The sequence below is a fragment of the Cinclus cinclus genome, chromosome 16 (assembly GCF_963662255.1).
Source record: "Cinclus cinclus chromosome 16, bCinCin1.1, whole genome shotgun sequence".
NCBI classification, from domain to species: Eukaryota; Metazoa; Chordata; class Aves; order Passeriformes; family Cinclidae; genus Cinclus; species Cinclus cinclus.
The window spans coordinates 3,146,357-3,163,820 of record NC_085061.1 but is presented as its reverse complement, the minus strand read 5'-3'; the positions used below and the strand labels follow the sequence as shown (position 1 = coordinate 3,163,820).

Genomic DNA, 17,464 nt, shown 5'->3' with positions numbered 1-17,464 from the left:
CTTTAAGTTGACAAAAATGACTTACTGAAGAGGAAGGCATCAAGCTATTATAGCCCTGTGGAGAGATTCTTTCTGAAACAGCATGGATGCTTACTCTGCCAATTCAACTAGAGCATCATCAGATTTATCATCCTATACCCCCAAATATTCACCGTGTAGCTGCCAATTCATAAGAGAGTAGGACAAAGAAAAGGTTCCATCATATTTCAGCTATGTTCTCCAATTATATTTTATGACTATCCCAGACATGGAAAACTGTAAAATATCCCCAGGGATCCCCCTCTCACAAATTACTGAACTTCCCCTTAAACACATGTGAAACAAAGTTTAAAAACATGCAGCATGTTAATGCTAACTGACCTACTGCCTCACTTAGCAAACATATATGCAGCTTTCTTCTTTTATTACATTAATACTTATACAAATAATTTTAAATGGAGATATACACAATTGCTGTGTGGTTTAAGAAATCGCTAATGTCTCTTCTGATTTTCTGTCCCAAAAACTCCCAACACACGACATGCACACACCTGAGCTTTTCAATGTTCAGTACCTTAGTCTAAATCCTAGAGCTAGACTTCCACAGGGAAGCTGAATTTGCACTGAAGCAGCTGAAGTGCGAGCACAGGTTTTCATCCGCCAGCTTTCTCACGGCAGGTGACAAATTTTTGGCACTGAGGGTCAGCAGACCAGGAAGGAGATAACATCTTGAGTTAGTGCAGCAGTATTGCAGGAACTCATTTGCAAGCACCTGAAACATCACAATGTCAGAGCAGCAGCTTCCTCACCAGCAGCCATAATACAAGTGCTCCATGTCAGCTACCTGCAGGTTTAACTGCAGCCTTGCCAACAGACAGGGCAGAAAATGTTGAGATGATACCCAGGTGAAAAAAGCTGGAAGTGGCTCAGCTGTAGTGCTGTCCTCACAGAGGTACCCTGGGATGACAAAGCATCAAGGACCATAGTGAAGACATTCCCTAAAAGCTGAGCAGATCCACAACACAATGGTTGTCAACCTCCAGACTCAAGATCACAGCGACTTCCCTCTGCCCTGACAACAGCCAGTACAGGAAAGAACAATCCATTTGCAGTAACAGTTTATTTCACTCTGGAAAAATAAATCAGCATCTGCTTCCATTAAAAAACATTAAAAATATCAAAGCTTTCAGTGATATTCCAGACTTTAGTCCTTCTCAGAGCAACACTCCGACTATTTCCAGAGGAATAATAATAGAGAAACATAACAACAAAAAAGATTCCATTCCAAACTTAGGGGAAAAGATGGCAGATGGAACATCTCTTCCAGCCTTTTTCTTATTTTTCTCCTCTCTCAAGTTTTACATGAATTGCTCTGCTGGGTACATACCTAAACTTCACACTCAACCAAGTGATTTATCCACATCTTACCCAAACCATTCTGCTCCATCCCGCTGCCTCCACCAAGACAGCCCAAACCAACACAGCACTGAGTAGTTGACTCAAGAACCATAAATAGCAGCAAGTAATCCAACCAGATTAATCCAGCTCTAAGCATGGCAACTGGACTGGCTTCAAGGCGGGCAGCAATCCAGGTAAACCTCCAAAATCCACACACATGGATGGTATTTCCATGATGTACTTCTTCATTCTATGACCCATCAAGCAAACCTCCGGCCAGCTCAGGAAAAACTGAGGGGGCTCACTGATCTTTATCTACAGTGGCAATTTTAGCAGCCTTGGAGCTGCTGTCAGTAAAGTTCCTCTACCCAGAAAATGGTATAAGAGCAACCTCCTCAGTGAGAAATTCAACACTGCTTGTATTTCCCTGGAATCGATGATTAATTTTGAAATACAAACAGAAAGGAGGATGGTACAAAATCTTAGAAATGTGATAAAGCTGTTTCAAGAAATGGATGAGAAAACTGTTCTAAGACTGGTGGGCAGTATGGAATAAAAAGAAATCATGAACTGCACAACCACATCCCCAATTGCATTTCTTTATATGAAGACATTCAATTTGACAAAAGAAAGTTTCAAGTCAGGAATAAAGTACTTATTGTTTCTACTTTCCCTGCCTGAGGGGGATATTCAAACAACCTCTTTTTGGTGATTTAATTTACTTCCACCAGGACAATGGCGCTGGCATGGTTTTGACTTACTGGGTGAAGCAAAAAAGGAGACTTGCTCCCCATAGCCTGCCCAGAGGAAAAGGCTGCTCTTTGGATTCCCACTCTGGCAGACCAAAAATGTCAGCTGGCCAATTGCAAAGGCTCTGCTCTGCACTTCCTCCTATGAAAGCAAGATTTTATTATTTTCTTTAATACCCCCAGAGTTACATGCCCCAAGTTTCTTTGCCATTCCAATCCATAGGGCTCTGAACATTCACAAATTTACCTTCATGAAAACGCTGCTGCTTCCCAAGGCAAGTGGGGAAGGGAGGCAGAAGGAGATTAAGTGCCTCGCTCAGCATCACACAGGAAATCTGCGGCCAAGCCCCGCACCGAGCTCCAGCCCCGCGCTCCAATCACAGCCGGGCCCCGCTCCCAGCAGACATGGGGAAGAGAAAATCCTTACGAGAAGAAAATAACGAGACACGGATTTCGACACACTCCCAGATTACCACACTAAATACACTTGGAGCTACCCAACTGCTGCTTCCCACCGTGTCCCCCCACGGCACAAAGCTGGCTCGATATTAAATACCAGCTGCCAGGGAGGCTGGGATGAGCAGTCAGCTCTTCCTGCCACAGTGCTCTTCACCTGGAACCGCTGGTCCTGATGCCCAACCATAAAACTACAGCCAGCCCATGATGTATTTGACAGAGAGATCCTTACACAGATATTCATTGTTTCTAACACGGGACAGAAAAGTGTCCAGGTCACCAATATTAGTGTTGCTATTGATCAGTCAGTTAACTCTGCTGTGCTGATAGACACATTAGTCATGAAAGGGAAGTAAAACATTCTGGCATTTGGGACACGCTTTAGCCTGTGTCTTTGTAACAGTGCTAAGTGAACATTACTCTAATAACAACATCATGTTTTATCTTCTACCTGCAGTCACTGTATTCTTTTATGGATTCCTTAAATTACAAATACAGAAAGTCCCAAAGCCACTCATTTACCAGCTACCAACTGGTCAGGCTTTGTGGCTGCAGCTACCCTCAACTGCCTGACTACACTGAGCTGGAAGTGTGTGCATGACACTCTCTGTGTCACTTCTTCCCTCTTCCCCTTTCTTTGCAACTGCTAAGCACAACCACCTTCCTGACACGAATCAAATTTGTCACCTACAAATCCCCTCTGGCTCCTTTCTCACCTCACAGCAACCACCTGCTTCATCATCATCTTCCTCACTCCCCCTGATGCTTCTGACAGCTCACTCTCTTACCCCTCACACCTGGGAGATTCCCACCCACACCCGCCTTCCAAAACTGCCACCAGGAGCAGCTCAGCACCTTCCCAGGCCAGGTTTCCAAAGAGGAATTGAGAACTCTGAACCACTGTGAAGTGAGGGGCTTGGAGATTATTTGGATCCTCCTGTTACACCAACTCTGGCTTCTCCGTTAAAGAAATTGTTTTGCCATCAGCCCTCAACACATCTAATCGTGTATGTGAGATCCTCCCCCCCTTCCTCCTCCAACTAGGAAGAGATCCATAAAGTTTAACTTTTCTCAGTTCCACGACGGCCCCAGAAGCCAGCCAGCTTTTAACACCTCAGCTGAGACCTTGGTGAAAAAGCCAGAACCAACGAAACCAGAACCAAACTTGCAGCTTTTTTGGTAAAGTTCCTTGTTTAGTCCATTTCTTCATGGCCATTTCAGTTCCATCTGCAACCTTTACCTACAAGCTACCTGGATCAGGGTGTCTCCCATACCCAGCACAACGAAACTGCAGTTTTCACCAGTGCTTGTGGGTGATACAAGTGTGAGCAAGGCATGTGTAAGCCTTGGAGATGATGAACCCTTTGGAACTTTCCCCAGGGAGCAGCAGCAAACAAAGGTTTGAGAGAAGCACAAGGGTAAAAAAGGGACACGTGCTCCATGAAGGTCCCCTGGCCCGTGGATCCTGTTCCTCCTTGACCCAGCAGACCCTGAGAACATTTGGCAAGGACATGCACTCACAGAATCACTTTATTTTTCCGTCCTTGTGTCGGTAATTTCACCACTGCTGCGCTGCCCTGATGACAGCACAGATAGGAAGAGACCACAGATTTAACGGGAAGTTTTCTCTTACTTTGCCTGAACTGTTCCAAGGAACAAGAGACAAGGCCAGAGTATCTCTGGCTATTGCATCACCAGCTGGGGTAAAGGCTTTAGTGCAAAGAAGAGGAGAAATTGAGATATGACAGGAGATTAGCATATTTGAGATCCACAGACCACAGAGTCATTTTAACCTGTCATACAACTCATTATTATATTGAGGTTTTTAATATTTCTGCACAGAGTGCATTATTTGCCATTTTATTTCATTACAATTTGCATCAGGCTAGGACTGGCATAATTCTGTATAAGCTGATAGATCACTTCTGGTAATCATCAGAGGATTGAGAACTTTTGGATATATTCACAGAAATAACCCCAAGACTCTGCTAAAACAAATACCTTTACAACAGATGAGGAAAAAAATATGTCTTTAAAAACATCACAGGAGATCAAACCACTGTTCCCTTGCCATTCACCCAGTGACACTCACAGGCATCCTAAGTGGTATTTACACTGCTATTTTCAGTACTGCAAAACTTCAGTGGCGCTTAATCACAGGAAACACAATGCAGGTAGTAAATCATAACAAACGAGGTCCTCTGTCTTGATTTAAATGTGCTCAAATCTCCCAATAGCCAAGGAGATGAGGAAACAACAGCCAGGCTGGCTGCAGCTATTTGAAACAGGTAAGTCAGCACTCCAGTCCCAGCCAAGCCAAGAACTCAGCATTGCCCAACAATTCCAGAGCTAAACCTCTCCCAGAGCAATTTATTTGTTGATTAAATACAGCCATTTTTGTCACATCACCCAGGTTTCCTGCCTGTAAAAACAGAAGATGTGTTTGAGCAAGTAGATTTCTTCAATACAGTTTAAAAATGGGGAGTAATAAAAAATAAATCTACCAAGTTGCTCAATAAACTGAAACTCCAGTCAGTTCCAGGAAACATTCCCAGCTCGGAGAGAAGACTAGTGTATGCTAAAAGTAAAAAAGCATTTTGCTCCAGCATTCAGCCTTCAAAATTAAATTCAACAGCTTCTCTCTGTTATTTAAATGATCTCCTCCAGCTCAGAAGGGCTATGACCATGGCCTAAGTCACTTAACTCACATTTTTATTGACTGACTTGCATAAAAATAAGCCACATTAAGGACTGAGCTGACATTTGGTATACATCACCACAAAACTCATTTCAGATCAAACATCATTCATGCAACCTAAAAATATTTCGAGCCTTCTCCCATCCAAGAAAAAGATTTTCAGATTTACATTATCCTCACAAACTTTGGTCTTCTGAAGCATAAGCAGTACAGAATCAAAGGATTAAAAGAACACCAGGATTTTTATTTTTTGATGATCTGCCTCTGAGTGTGTTACGTGCCAGGAGCAAGTTAACCTGTAACTGCAGTTTCACCAGCACCATTTTCTCATTATTTGCCAATGTTTTATGCACCCACACACAGAAGATCACACTCCAGGGATCAATTCCGGTCACCCAAAGCAGCCCTGTGGCTTCTGCAGCCCAAGTGACCTCCAAGCATCCACTTGTTGCCTTTAAAAGACTGGATTGGACCTTATTTTTTAATAATTCACACAGCAGTCTCAACAAACAGAAACTGTGTCTCTTCCCATTAAAGAAGCAGGCTCGCCATCGACCAGAGCAGCTTCCAAAAGACTTAATCAAGATATTTCAGGGTCCAACACAAATTGGTTTATCTAACCACGAACCCTCCAGAGGCCTCACAGGGAGGCAGGACAGACACAGCTCTGCGTGTCACCTCCTACATGGGACATGAACTTCCAAAGTTGAATGCCACGATGGGCCAAGTGAGAATAGGTTGAGAGGAAGGAGGGAAATTAAAAAAAAAAAAAAACAAAACAGAAAAAACAGCTAAAAGCAACTAAATGGGTATTTTCTCATTAGGAGAGGAGTTATCCTCCTCGGCACACAGGAGGATGGGGGGGTTGTTAATTAAAGTGAAGTAAGGCAAATTATGAAAGGTTTTGCTGAAAGCCAGACTATGGGAGAGGTGGCCCTGGGAATCCTCCAGGGAAAAGTGGAGAGAAGACCCCAATAAGGGGTAGGGTGGTCTGGAGGGGTGGAAGGAGTGGCACAGGGATACCCCCATGGGGGAGGGAGCAGGGGAAATCCTGGAAAAGTGCTGGGAGGGGAGGAAAGGTGTCACAAGCGTGCCCACAGACAGGGAAGGTGCAGAAGAGACCCCAGGAACGGGGGCAGTGGTGTCACAGGGAACTCCCCCCACTGGGAGGGTGCAGAAGAGACCAGAGACCCCAAAAATGGGCAGAACGCAGGGGAGAGTTACCAACAGGGACCCCCATCGGGAGGAGTGCAGAGAGAACTTCATTTAGAGTCAGGGTGATGGAGAGGGTGGTGACTGTCACCTTCCACGGGGGAAGGTGAAGGAAAGACCCCAGGAAGGAGCGGCTTGCCCTGACCTGCTGGGAAACGAGAGGGAGACAGCAACAAACCCCCGCCCTCCACAAATTCCTGTCACCCCAAGGGGGCTCAAGCACCCCACAACGGAGGGGCGGGAAAAAATACAAACAAAAGCGCAGAGAGGCTTCGTCGGGTCACAGAGGTAGAAGCGGAACAGAAAAAGGATGGATAAAAGTTAAGCAACGCTGGGAGCTCGGGCCCGGCCGCCCCTCCCCTCAGAGCCAGGCCGAGGAGGGGGCGAAGGCGCCAGGGGAGGGGAGGGGAGGGGAGGGGAGGGGACCCCGGGCCCAACCGTGGATGTGCGGCCACACACACATCGTGCCGCGGCCGCCCCGTTACCTGTGAGGCGGATCTTGATGCTGGATCCGTTCCGGCGGGTACCGGGATTCGACATCGCGCCTGGAGGAGGAGAAGGAGGAGGCGGCGGCGCCGAGCTCAACCGGCGGTCCCGCTCAGTCCCGCCATGCGAGTCCACCCGCTCCTCACGATGCCGGGGATACCCGGGCCCGCGTTCCGGCGGCCGCCGCAGGCTCGGCGCCCTCACCTCCCTCAGCCGCCGCCGCCGACGCGCCCGCCCGGCCCGGCCCGGCCGCGGAGAACCGTGGCCGCGCCCCCTCCACGCCCCCGCGCACGGCGGAAGGCCGTGACGTCAGCGCGCAGAGCTGCGTGGCCGCGTTCGGACGCCATGAGGAGAAGGTCGGAGCGTGGCGCAGGAGGGCGCGGGGGAGCGCCCCCTGGCGAGGGGAAAGGGTGGAGGGGAATAGGGGGAATTGGGGAATAGGACTGGGATGGGGAATAGGAGGAATAGAGGGGGAAGGGAGTGATAGGAGTGGGATAGGGGCAGTAGGGGAAACGTAGTGAAGAGTGGGGAATAGAGCAGAATAGGAGTGGGATGGGGGAAATGAGGGGGAATGGGGAGGCCTGGAGAGTGGCATGGGGGCAATAGGGGTGCCTAGGGCTCTCTTGGGATGAAAAAGTGCAAAGAGGGCCACCTGGGGGTGAATAGATGATCGCAGGGGTGCCTGGGGCTGGCATGGGGGTGAATAGGGGCTCTCATGGTGACATGGGGGACGTGGAAGGGGCATTAGAGGTAGCATAGGAATGTACAGGGGTATTAATCTGGAGCAAGCACCACCAGAGGCAGTGCCTTTTCCATCCTCAGAAATGGAGCAGCACCTTCTCCATGCCTACAACTCCTTGATAGGAAGGTGCCAGGTGGGGAATGGACTCCTCTCCCTGGTGACAACACAAAGGGAACAGCCCCGGGTTGTGCCAGGGTAAGATATTGGGAAATATTTGTTTACTGATCAAGCACTGACAGGCTGCTCGGGGCAGCAGTAGAGTCCCCAGTCCTGAAAGTGTTCAGAGGAGTAAAGGTGGCACTGAAGGGGTAGAGACTGATAAAAAGTCAGTGGGGTAATCTTGGAGGTCTTTTCCAGCCTGCATGACCCTCCACTTGCACCTCTGGGGCTAGGACAGGAGAGGTTTTAATTAGAAAAACTACTTTTTTGGTGCAGCTCTAGAGGGAAGTTGAGCTGCCTTGAGGAAGCACAGAAGCATCTCCCCTGTGCTCTTGCCCCTGGATCCCCCATCCCCTCCCAGAGGGAGAAGGGGAGAATGACACCACTGCTCTAGAGCTCCAGTTGCTGCTGCCTCTGCCTGGGGCAGGAGAGCTGGGGCTGGCAGGGAGCAGGAGAGGGCAGCTCCCCTGGGCCAGACAAGCAGCTGCCTGCAGGTCTCTCACACACCCACACAGCAGCCTTGGGGATCCTGCAGGCACTGGGCCCAGCTCTCCAGCTGCCAGGGGAGACAGCAGGCACATCCCAAACCCTCTCTCCTGGCCCCTGCCTTCAGGACAATATTTTATTGTAAGTTACAGACAGAAGGATGGAAAGGAGCAGATGTAACACCACCACCCCAACTTTATGTCCAGCATATGCAGGAAAAAGAATCTAAGAGATCTCACGTTTCTCTTTTCATCCTGCTTATTTTATCAGAGCATCAAAGAGCAGCTGTACAGGGCAGCACTGTCTGGCCATGGGAAAAGCCATCTGGGATGGGCCACACAGGTCCACAATCTGAAAGTCAGGGCAGCACACAGGCCCCAGCTCAGTCTCTGTTGGCTCTGAGGAAACACATTCCTCACTTTCATTTTACCCAGGGAGCTGTGGTCAGTCCCAGGTGCCCCATCTGCCCTGGCACCACCAGCCCTGGTGTTCAGGCATTGCTATATCATGTTTTTAAGTCCATAGTTCTAGATGGTAGAAGCACGTTGCAGTTCATCAGATTCCAGCATTTGACTATGAAAAAAGTGACACTCAGCCCTGCTATCCATAACCTGGGCTGCACAGCTCCTCCCAGAGAAGACATTTACTACCAACTCCCTGTTCCCTGGGTGGCCTGCAGGAGAAATGCATAAATCCTCTGATGAACAGATCCAAGGCAGAGGAAGAAGAGATTTTCCCTCCAGATTAAGCTGCCTGTCACATCACCTCCCACTGTACCTGAGGAAGCAGAGCCCTGAGCCTACCCAGGATAATCTTGAAGAGCCAAACCCTCCAAAGCAGGGAGGGAAAGCTGCTCCCTCATCCTCCCTTAAGCAAAGCCTCTGAGATGCTTCAAGCCCTGGGGAATAAAGTGTTGGGGAGGGGTCTGCTGGGAACCAGCAACACTGCAAGGATGGATCAGTGTCCAAGCAGCTTGTTGAGAACCCACAGCACAAAAACCTTTGTGCCATAGGCTCAGCTCCATCCTCACCTTCTGTTGGAGACCACCCTTGGAGGGCTTGGAGAACAAGAGCCGGGACATACTGGGGAAACTTGAAATACAGGTCCTTTGGAATTAAAGGGCAGAGCCAGATCAATGGGCTCTAGGCTGATGGATGGCAACAGGGAAGCTGCAGCAGAGGTGAATCATTGCTCCTGCACTGCTTCCAACAACTTTCCTTCCAAAGGACCAGCATTTACCCAGCAGCTCCCCCATCCAATGCTTCCAGGTGAAATAACACAGCAAGGACACAGACCCACCTGCCCCTGGCTCAGCTCCTTTCCCACAGCAATGATGTGCCTGCAGAAGGGTAAAACACCTCTCAAATAGCTTTTTAGAGCTACTCCAGCAACTCCAAGTCAAACCTAAAAGTTTCAGCACAAGGATTGGGTGGGAGGATGCTGCTCTCCTGCCGTTTAATGGGCTTAGAAGAAAGATCCCACCTGGAAAACATGGCCAGGGGATCCAACACACTCCTGCAAGGCCTTAAGATGCAATTGGAAAAAACCAAGCCATGTAATTTGCAACAGCAGCTTAAAGGAGGGGAGAAATAATTAAAGGCAAGAAGTACAAAGCCAAAAGTGCAATTTATTGACAAGTTTCAGAAGTAAAAAGGCTCAGCATCTCTGCTCCTCATGGTTCAGATGTCTGAGCTCTTCCAAGGTACCTCCACCCACCAGCATCGAGCTGTGTTATGCTTCAGAAGTTAAAGTCCTGCTTCTCCACTGAGAAATCATACAGCCCATCTTGGCCAGTCTGGGGCTCCAGGTCTGTATTCTCCTAGGAGGAAAATGATAGCAATCACTTATAGGGTCTGCCTTTAAATAAACCTCTAAGCTTTTTACAGCAATTATGTTTTATTCTTGTTTTTAAAATCCAGCTGTTCAGCTCAGCTTGACACTAACAGAACTCCCGGAGACCAGGACAAGCCTTCCTGCTCCTTGCAGCACCCTGAAGCTGCAGTGTCCCTGCAGCCCACACAAAAAAAGCATCCAAGCCTTTGGGCTCAGACACCAGAAGCAAAAGAAAAAAATAAATGTGGCTGCAGTGATAGAGCTCACTGAAATTAAATGGCCTGCTTGGAACAGCAACAAGCCAGGACTGCTCAGTGAGATGTTCCCCTGGCATCCAGCCCCTACAGCAGGGGCTGGTGTAGAGAACTTCCTCCACACCCTCTCACAGGGACACCCCACAAACCCTGCTCTGGGCACAGGGCTAAACCAGACTTTTGCCCCCTGCTGCAGCTCACACTCAAACCAAGCCACAGTTCCAAGGTCTGCCAGTCCTCTAAGCCTCTCCCCTGATGTTTTCCCATCTGCAAGCGTAAGGCTAGGACCAAGCAGCATCTGTGGCAGTCACTGGACTTTTTCAGCTCCTAGCTAGTGTCCTATCCTCTTTTTCCATAGATCCCTTACCATGAGAAGGGTCAAGTAATCTAAATGAAACCTGAGCACTGTTATCAACTGAGTAGGAGGCTGCCATTCATAGTGACAAGCCAGCTCAGCTCTGAAGGAGGAAACTTCTCCACATTTGGTATTCATATCAGTAACTCCAGCTGATACCAGTTTAAATTCCAGCAGCAAGATGCTATCAAGGCATCCATGTCTCTTGTGCAACTCATTGGCTGGCAGCTTGGAGCTCTTACAGACCTTTAAAAGCAGCTGAAAGAAGCTGCAAGGACTACTATGGTCATGTGGAGGTCTTCTCCAAAAACCTCTTCCAGTATCCTTAAACCCTGTGCTCTATTCCAGTGTGTAATAGCTTCACATTTTCAGCTGAGAAACAAAGGCTCACATACCTCACCAGAAAAGTATTTCTCTATGATATCCAGGGCAGCTTTGTAGATCATGTCATTCTCATGGTTTTGCAATTCCTCAATTTTCTCCAGACCATTAAGTTCTTCCATCAGCAGACACAGCTTCTCTGTTTCTCCCAGCTTCTCAGCTGCCTGTAACATTGGAAAGCCAGGCAGGAAAAGAACATCAGTAACAGGTCTGATACGGTCTTTTCTGTAATTACAACCCTGATCTACAAGTTGAAGCCTCACAGTCCCTAACTTTATGGTCCCTTCATGATGCCAAGGATGTGGCTGTGGTGCCTGTGGAATACCAGTCTCTGCTGGGGGCTACCAGCCAAACCAGTGAGCAGGGGATGAAGAGGAACACTTTGGAAACTTAATCTTGCCAAGCCCTTTAGAAAACCCAAGGGTATCCAAGAAAAAAAATAGACAATATGAAGTCTCTTACTCCAAAAACCAACAGCCATTGTTCTAACCACACAATGTGAGTGTTTGGCTCGCTGCTTGCTGCTCTTTGGGAATATTAAGTCAAGAGATGAAATCTTATTGGGAAGAGATTCAAAATTGGCATCCAGGATGATCAGATCTCACCACAAAGAGATTTGAAATGGTGTCCAGGATGACCAGGATGGTTTTGCTGTCTTTGGCCGAGAGCAGGTTGAGCAGAGGTTTGAGGACCCCGGAACGAACGAGCTCCACCACCTGATCCACTGCTCCTCCAGTGGTGAAGTTGGCCACTACCCACACAGCCTCCTTCTGAGCCTTGAAGTCACCCTGGAAAAGCAGCACAACAAAAGCATTCCCAAACTTTAGTATCCCTCTAGGATCCGCGTGAGGGGAGGATAACATTTTCCTTTATACTCAGCTTGGGCTGACCCCTTCAGGTGATGCACAGACACCTGGCAGAGCTGCAAGGAGCAGCTCCAGGATGGGTTTCCATGTAAGTCTACTGAAAAAAAAATCAGGGTGCTCAGGCTGTCCTGAGGATCTCAACAGCTCTGAAACAGCTTGCTCAGGTGGCTCTGGGGCCAAGTGCTCCAGAAATGAGCCATCCCAACTCCATGCTCCTCCTGCAGCAGCACTGAGCCCATCCCTTACCTTGTCGAGCAGGTCCACCAGAGGTGGCAACAACCCACAGGTGATGATCTGTTGGATCTGCTGGGAAGGCCCTGCTGCAATGTTGCTGAGGGTCCAGGCTGCTTCCTTCTGGATCACTGGCTTTGTGTGCCTCAGCAGCCGGGGCAGGACTGTCAGGACACCAGCATCAATGGCTTCCTGGGTCTGCTGGTCTGTGCCTGTGACCACATTCCCAATGGCACGGAGAGCTGGAGTCTAGACAGAGATTAGACAAGATGAAGAGAGTCCTTACCTAGAGGGATACATGCCAGAAGGCCCAGCAAGATCCCTCTCTAAGTGCTTGATCCTTCACACAAGGAGAGCATTGTAGGTGATGGCTGTTTATTTACAGCCCCATCATCCCTCGTTGGTTCTAAGCAGCTTTAAAGTCTCTATCCAGCCTGCAGCCTCAGCCAGCAGAGCAGAGGCTTGACAAGCAGGCAGAAAGGACAGCACACCACAGCTGCCACATAGAACAAGGGCACATACATTCCCTCTCCTCAGGCCTTCCTATGTTGAGGGACCAAAGGGTGGAGACTGCTGATTCTTCCTTACCATAACAATCAAATCTGGGCTGTCCATGAGTTCCACAAGCCTTGGGAGAACCCCTGTCTCCACCACAACTTGGATGCGATCATTGCTGCCATCAGTCAGGTAGGAAACAGCCCAGCAGGAGTCAGAGATGATATCCTTGTCCTCATGCTGCAGGAGGATGAGGAGGACTGGCAGAATCTTCTGCACAGCATGCAAGGGAGGGCAAGGGTTCTTGTTCCTGCACAGGTTTGACAGTGTCCAGGTGATGTTCCTCAGGAACCCAACCTGAAACACAAGGTAGGTGTAAGATCCTCATTGCCCCCAAGAATCTCTCAGTCTGTGCTATCCTGTGAAGGTTCTTGTACCCTAGAGACATAACAGTGGGGCCAGAACCATTGCAGAAGGGCAGAGACAAACCACAAAGCAGCAGCAGGAAGCTTGAAGGGCAAGTTCAGCCCTTCCACATGCATATGCAAGTCTGCCTTGCACCAGTTTCACTTTATTCCTAGCCTGAGATAGTCAGAGCTGGGTAAGAAAACCAAGGATGGAAGAGATCACATTGACTAGGAGTGTCTTCTTGGCATCCCCAGATTTGTGCTTAGGCAGGCCCACAAAAGCAGTGCAGAGCAGGGTCTCTAATTCACAGTTAGTTTGTTATGTACAAGACAGACAGTGGACTTCACCCATCACCCAAGGGATTAAGAGCTGTAAAGAAAACGAAGGTTATTTACTGGAGTTGCAGGTGACACCAGAGCAAGCAGGGGAGGAATCACATCACAAGCAATAAGAGCATCCCTGTAGAGAGGGCCATCCCCTGGACAGATAAAAAGAGTTGGTCACTGCATCTGCCCAAGTCACAAGACAGCCAACATTAAAGACAAATCAGATCTGCAGAGCCAGGTCTAGGTGACCCACCAGCCCCACATCATTAGGCATTTTCACATAGGAAGGATTTACTGGGCAGACTGGAGTGCCAGCAGGCATGACCCATTTTGTTGTCCCTATGGTGACATTAGGGGGCGAAACCACCCCAGCAGGACAGAGCCTTGCCCTTGGCCAAAATCCTCCTGCAGAGCCAACACAATCTCATAGGCTGCCAGGCAACACTAAGGGGATGAAAGGTTATGGGGCTCAGTAGGGGCAGCAGCTTGGAGACAAAGCTGCAAGGAGAAGAACACCAATGCTTTATCTCCTCAGCAGAATCACAGAATATTCCAAGTTGAAAGGGGCCCACAGGGATCATCAAGTTCCTGGCTCACTCAGGGACCTCCAAATGCCCCTCCCGGTGCCCTCACCTGCGATGTTGCCCAGGGCCCACACCGACTGCTCACTGATGTGCATGTGTGGGGAGGACAGCAGGGAGATGAAGGCTGGGATGGCCCCTCCCTCCACCACAGCCCTGGTGTGCTCCGAGGTGCCAGAGGCAATGTTGGTCAGTGCCCAGGCTGCCTCAAACTGCAGGGTAGCATTGTCAGCACGGCCCAGGAATTCCACCATCCTGGGGACGATCCCCAACTCGATGAACTGATTGATGGGGGGGTCCTTGTGTCTGGACAGCATTCTCCTGTGAGAGAAGACACAGCACAGCCAGCCATGAGGAACCCTGCCTGATGCCACCACAGCCCTGTGGCCAGGTACAAGGATGAGGCTTGCAGGGGTAGCAGTGATGGTTCAGCATCCCACCACAACAAACCCTTAGCAGAGGGGCTGCCATACAGAGGGAAGACACAGCTAAAGATGCTGAAAGCAGGAGCAGGGTGTCTGTTGGAAATAAAACCTGACACCCTCACAGCCATACTCACTGGGAATGGTGCTGGTCCCAAATCACTGGTACAATAGTTTGAGCCAGCCAAGGAAGCATCAGCAGGGATGCAGCCTCTGTTGGACCCTCAGGAGAGGCCCCTGCTGCCAGCTGGGTGATGATGGCACCCTGTGGTCCCTCATGTCCCCACCCTTGTGGGGACAGCCCTGCTCAGCAATGACCCTTTACAGAACCAGGCTCTCCATCCTTGTCCTGCCCAAGCATCTCTCACTCATCCCACTCACTTGTGGGATCCAACATAACTCCTGGCACAGCACAGGCAGAGATAGCAGAGCCAACCCCTTGGTTGGGTTCACACAAGATTTTGAGTCAGGCACAGCACACAGGCCACAGAACAGGCACCAGCTGAAATTGCCACGGGCACTTCGGGCACCAGGCTCCTTCTCCCCTTGCCATCTCTCTAGACAGCGCCTCAAAGAGGAACTTGCAGCCTTTTGCCCCCAGGTGTGTACCTGGCAGCCTGGGTGGCAAGCAGCTGCAGCTGGGTGTCTTCCCCATTCAGGGCTTCCACGATCTCCTCCAAGGACGGCTGGATAATCTGTGTCACAGGGAATGATTCAGAGTCAGCCGGGGAGCCGGGACTCCCTCCGCTTAATCTCGGCACTCAATCAGCCGTCTAGACCCGGCTCAGTCACCACTCCATATCTAAGCTGTGTCTATTCTTTATGCAACACAGTTTCGAGATGAGGCAGAGAATCCACAAAAGCCTTCAAGGCAACTAGTGCCTGTAATCAAGCAGTGAAAGAGTCACTGACACCATAATGGGTCTGGGAGCTCAGTAATTACCGCTGGCTGCGCAGGGAGCCAGACAGGAACAGCTCCCAGCCAGCCAGAGCACCAGCCTGTTCTACCTGCCATCCAGGGAGGCCAGCAGGACATCACCACCGTGCAAAAACTGCACAGACCAAGGCCAGGCAGTCTGAAACACTCCCCAGCACTGAGCGTGGAGATCAGGAACGGCACCAGCTGCTTAACCCAGGTCACCCCGGCTGGAGTTGGTAGTGGCTCAAGTGGGAGATGATTCCTACTGCGCTGATCCTGCCCAGGGGCAGAGCACCAAGCACTCACCACCTCATCTGCTCTGCCTTGTCCTAGAGAGGGATTCTCCTCCTTCGAATGAATGGAAATGTTTCTGCGCTTCAGGATCTGCTCATCCTTCTTGGCCTTTCTCAGCTGAACGCTCACCTCCACCCTCTGCCTCCGCAGGGTCTGGGGAGAAGAACACCACCCCACTCATATCTGCATTGCTCCATTCCTCAGGGAGCTCATCCCTGCAGCCCTCTACCCCACATTTCCCACAGGAGGAGAGAAGAGCCAGCATCTCCTTACTATGGCCTGGAGGTGATGTAGGAAATAGGACAGAGGAGGCCTCTCCCTCAGTGCCTCCCAAGGACACGGGCTGCTGGATGAACCAGCAACCAGGGGGTGTTTTTAAAATACTTTCTGAACCTGAAAGACAAACCCTCATCTCCTGTACTGGCTTAAATCAAATTGACAGATCCTATATCTGACACCCCATACCAGCCCAAACTCCACAGGGATAACTGCTGTTGAGAGCTCAGCAGGCTGGGCTGAGCCATCTCCCTTCCCCAGCCCACAGCCACACACCCAAAACTCACATCCCCCTTGCCTGTGCCACCACACCCCTTGCAGCCCTGCCAGACCCACACCACATCCCAAAAGCCACCCAAACATCCCAGCCAAAGGTATCCAGAACCCCACTCCCTCACACAGGTAGGTTTAGGGTCATGGACCTTGAGAAGCCTCTCCCATCAGCTCCTGCACTGGGGCCCAAAATGCTGGCACAGGCAGGTGGGTACTCACAGTTTCATCCTTGCCCTTGTTCTTGAACAACTTCATGTGCTGGCTGTGATTCCTGACCGGCATCTCGGCAGAGTTGAGAGAGGTGCTGGACACCCTCACGTGCTCTTGGGGGTCAGCACAGAGCAGGGTCAGGTCACAGCTGCCCAGCAACATCCCCCACCAGCCACCAAGAGGGCTGGGACCCTCCACTCCCACCACCAGCCTGGGCCACACATTCCACCCCACTCTCCCAGCAAAGGAGACACTGGAGATACCCTGCCCCAAGCAGGGCTTGGTAGGATCCTCACACACTACAGCTGAGCCACTGAACTAACTACAAGCACAAACTACCACTTAATGTCAGGCTGCAAAAATTACAGCTGCTGCAATCCCAGGAGGAAGCCAGACAGACATCCCATGGTAACAGGAACACCCCTTTCCTCCAGTCCTGATCCTGAGATTTTTGCATTTACTTTGACACACAACCTGAGCCCTGGCAAGGCCTCTTGCCTCCAAAAGGAGCAGCTCAAGGTCTGGTTTAAGGACACACAGCCACATCCAAGCCTCTCACTCCACCACAGAGCCCAGCCTGGCTTCCTCCATCTGCACCCCTAACTAGAAAAGGGCCCACAGTCACCTGCAGGGACACAAAGTGACCAAGTTCAGCTGATAAAATAGAGCAAGCAGTACAAGCTGCCAAGTGAACATCATGAAATATAGACAGGTAAAAAACTTCTAAGCACTTTCTAGCAAAAGCCAGATACATACACACACAAATAAACCAAGACCTAGCCTTCAGACAGCTTTTGTCAGAAAAACAAGGCTCCCAGCCAGAATTAAGGGAGATATTTTCAGAGCAGACACCATCATGGGACCCCTAAACCCAGGCTATGCATCAACACACTCAGGGGTTGATCCCACACAGATGGTGCCTCCTCTCCTCCCCTCCAGGCTTACAGCCAACATCTGCAGCTCAGAGCAGCTTCC

The 17,464-nt window shown here is 49.9% G+C and overlaps 2 protein-coding genes across 2 annotated transcripts in view; both read right to left on the bottom strand.

Moving 5' to 3' along the window:
- The window catches only part of SMURF1 (SMAD specific E3 ubiquitin protein ligase 1), a 41,263-nt gene extending 34,231 nt beyond the window's left edge, over positions 1–7,032 (bottom strand). The window contains exon 1 of the mRNA XM_062503866.1: positions 6,978–7,032. Coding sequence (XP_062359850.1) covers positions 6,978–7,032 — 55 coding nt within the window. The remainder of the gene's footprint in view (positions 1–6,977) is intronic.
- Positions 7,033–10,103: 3,071 nt separating this feature from the next.
- KPNA7 (karyopherin subunit alpha 7) lies at positions 10,104–16,561 on the bottom strand. Its single transcript, XM_062503296.1, has 10 exons — positions 16,499–16,561; positions 15,743–15,883; positions 15,127–15,212; positions 14,148–14,416; positions 13,584–13,666; positions 12,874–13,137; positions 12,301–12,534; positions 11,794–11,976; positions 11,203–11,352; positions 10,104–10,184 (listed from the first exon to the last, which is right to left on the bottom strand). The coding sequence occupies exons 1-10, from the start codon at positions 16,559–16,561 to the stop codon at positions 10,104–10,106; spliced, it is 1,554 nt and encodes a 517-aa protein (XP_062359280.1).
- Positions 16,562–17,464: the final 903 nt, after the last annotated feature.

What these genes read in the sequence shown, in the direction of transcription:
- KPNA7 (XM_062503296.1), bottom strand. Translation starts at nt 16,561, where the DNA reads ATGCCGGTCAGGAATCACAGCCAGCACATGAAGTTGTTCAAGAACAAG. An exon ending in TGGTGGACCTGCTCGACAAG is followed by an intron (nt 11,977 to 12,300) that starts GTAAGGGATGGG and finishes CTGCTTTTCCAG; the next exon opens with GGTGACTTCAAGGCTCAGAA. An exon ending in AGAAATACTTTTCTGGTGAG is followed by an intron (nt 10,185 to 11,202) that starts GTATGTGAGCCT and finishes TTTTCCTCCTAG; the next exon opens with GAGAATACAGACCTGGAGCC.